This window comes from Entamoeba invadens (assembly GCF_000330505.1).
Source record: "Entamoeba invadens IP1 unplaced genomic scaffold scaff_1105074725903, whole genome shotgun sequence".
NCBI lineage: Eukaryota > Evosea > Mastigamoebida > Endamoebidae > Entamoeba > Entamoeba invadens.
In genome coordinates this window covers 300,143-302,571 of record NW_004443518.1, presented here as the reverse complement: position 1 = coordinate 302,571, position 2,429 = coordinate 300,143, and the positions used below count along the sequence as shown (strand labels likewise).

The following is a 2,429-nucleotide window of genomic DNA, read 5'->3' as shown; positions in this document are numbered from 1 at the left end:
TATATAGTTGTCGTCCCTTCTCTGAGGAAAATGAATCTTTTCATTCCACTGCAACGCCTTGTTGAAATTCAAGACTTCGACTTCAAAAGTGCAAGTCGAGTCCAATTCAATTTAATAGTTTCATATAAGAGAAAGAGCTCTTCACCAGATTTCAGTGTTTTCGAGGGATTCAAAGGCTTTCAAAATGTTAAAATATATGTCACGTTTTTGGCACCTGAAACTCTGAATTTAGAATTTATGACTCATTTCGACTTCTTCTGCAACGAGAGATACAAAGAAAAATTAATGCAACTTACTGTGTTTTATAATTTGGGAGGGAAATCTGAGTTAATTAAAAACACCATTGAAAAGTGCTTTTATGACGATCTTTTAGTGTTACACGTGGGAGAAACGTATATTCTTAAAGGTGTGAAAGATGCATTTCTTGCTGACACTTTTCAAAAAGTTTATTTTGATCTTCAAAGTTGTGAATTTTTGAAATCGATTTTTTTGCTGAATGTGAATTGTGAGAAATTGATTGCACCGAAAAGTGTGACGAAAATGAAAATATATATGGTCAAAGGATGTGTGAAGTTTGATGAGTGTTTGCTTGAAGTTATCAAAATTAATCATTACAGTGGAACACCTTTATTAATTAACACTGACAATTTGAGAGTTAATAAATTTGAGAGCACTTCTTCTTCAATGTTAAAGTTCTATTTAAAGGGGATTTTATATGAAGAAGTTATTTTTACAGAAAAAGTCCAAGAAACAAAATGTTGGTTTCCAGAGCCACGTAAATTCAAATATGTTAAAGAAAATGGCGAATGTACTGTATTTAAAGCACTTTGCGTGTGTATAAATAGAACGAAGGAATTTAACTCAATGTATACGAGAAAACTAGAAGGAGATGTGAGTATAATACCTTGCACGGAATTCAGTAATGAGGGAGACTATACCACTAATACAGTAGCAGAAAAACTTAAATTTGGTGATGGAAAATCATTAAAAATAAGAGAAGGAAAATACAAGGAAATTGAAATTGGAAATTTTGTGGATTTTGATATTAATAGAGCGGAAGTCGAAATTTTGAAAATTGAAAAAGTGAATCATTTTTCATTTTACAATTCTCAAATTGAAGTTTTAACAGCAAAAAACATCGATGAGTTTTCAGGAGATAAAAGGTTTATCAAAAAGTTGGAAATTTTGGAGAAGTAAAGTTGATTTATTTTAAAGTAAAATTTGTTTATATTTTATTGTTCAATATTATTATCAATATAATAAAAACAAACTGTTGTACATTAAATATAAATATTTATTATAAAGGGTTGAAAAACCCGCTTTTGATAATTTAATAGTAAAATGATAATATTATTATAGTTTTTGTATAGTTTAATATTTTCCTCTTCCTCGATTTGATTCAAAAAGGTAAACAAGAGCTTTTCTGACTTTTTCAAGATAAGTTTATTTTGTAATTAAAATTTGTGAATTACTTTTTTGTAAAGTAAAGGATTTGGAACATTAGAAAGTAAAGTAAAGATTACAAAAATAAACTTTTTTGTAACCTTATCAAACAAAACAAACCATTTATTCAATAAATTAATTGAACTAAAAAAATTTAATCGAAAATGAACAAATAAATACTTTAAGAAACTAATCATTCAATTAAACATTATTAATGTTATAATATATTGAAAAGAGCACAAAAATAAATATAAATGAATTCTGATTACTCAATAAACACAACTATTTACCACGTTGTTAACAAAAAAATGATACATAAAAATAATTGAATTTTTGTTATTGTGTTTATCTTGATTAATAAATAATAAACACCCCGTTTTAACAAGCACAATAATAAAAGTAAAATAAATAAATTAAAACTATTTTTTATCGTCAATTAAACATACCAAAGAAGGGAGGAAAAAAGGGAGCTGCTACTGAAAAAAAGAGAAGATATAAATTCACAACGACAATTAATTTAGTCTTTATAAGATTACTTTGATATATAACATTGGATTATTAATAATTGCTTGACATTGTTGAGTTTAGGTATATCAAATCAATTGTTAATTTTATTTCACACTTTAAAAACAAAAAACAACCTCATTATTTATATATTTATTTAAATGAAGACTATTAAATTATTTTCAAAAGATATTGATTAAAAGTGACAGTACTGTCTGCAATTTTTTGACCCAAATACAATGGTTATTATTTTTATTCAAAATATTTAAATTATAATTCAACATGTGTAATGTAAAATATCTTTAAGATTCTTGTATTAGACTCTTTGTAATACTTAATTAAAGAATTTAGTTGTGGAAAGAGAAACTATTTACACTTTTCTGAATCAATATTCATCTACAAGTAAAAATACACCAGTTGTAAAAGTAAAACAAACATATTAATCACTATTTAATTAACAAATGAAAGTCGTCGGAATAAAC

At 25.9% G+C, this 2,429-nt stretch overlaps 1 protein-coding gene across 1 annotated transcript; it reads left to right on the top strand.

Moving 5' to 3' along the window:
• Nucleotides 1-9: 9 nt before the first annotated feature.
• On the top strand, nucleotides 10-1,197 carry EIN_522550 (hypothetical protein; the record flags this gene model as incomplete). The annotated part of the gene is made up of 1 exon (XM_004258481.1): nucleotides 10-1,197. A coding segment is annotated over one exon (1,188 nt), but the record flags the coding sequence as incomplete, so codon positions are not given.
• Nucleotides 1,198-2,429: the final 1,232 nt, after the last annotated feature.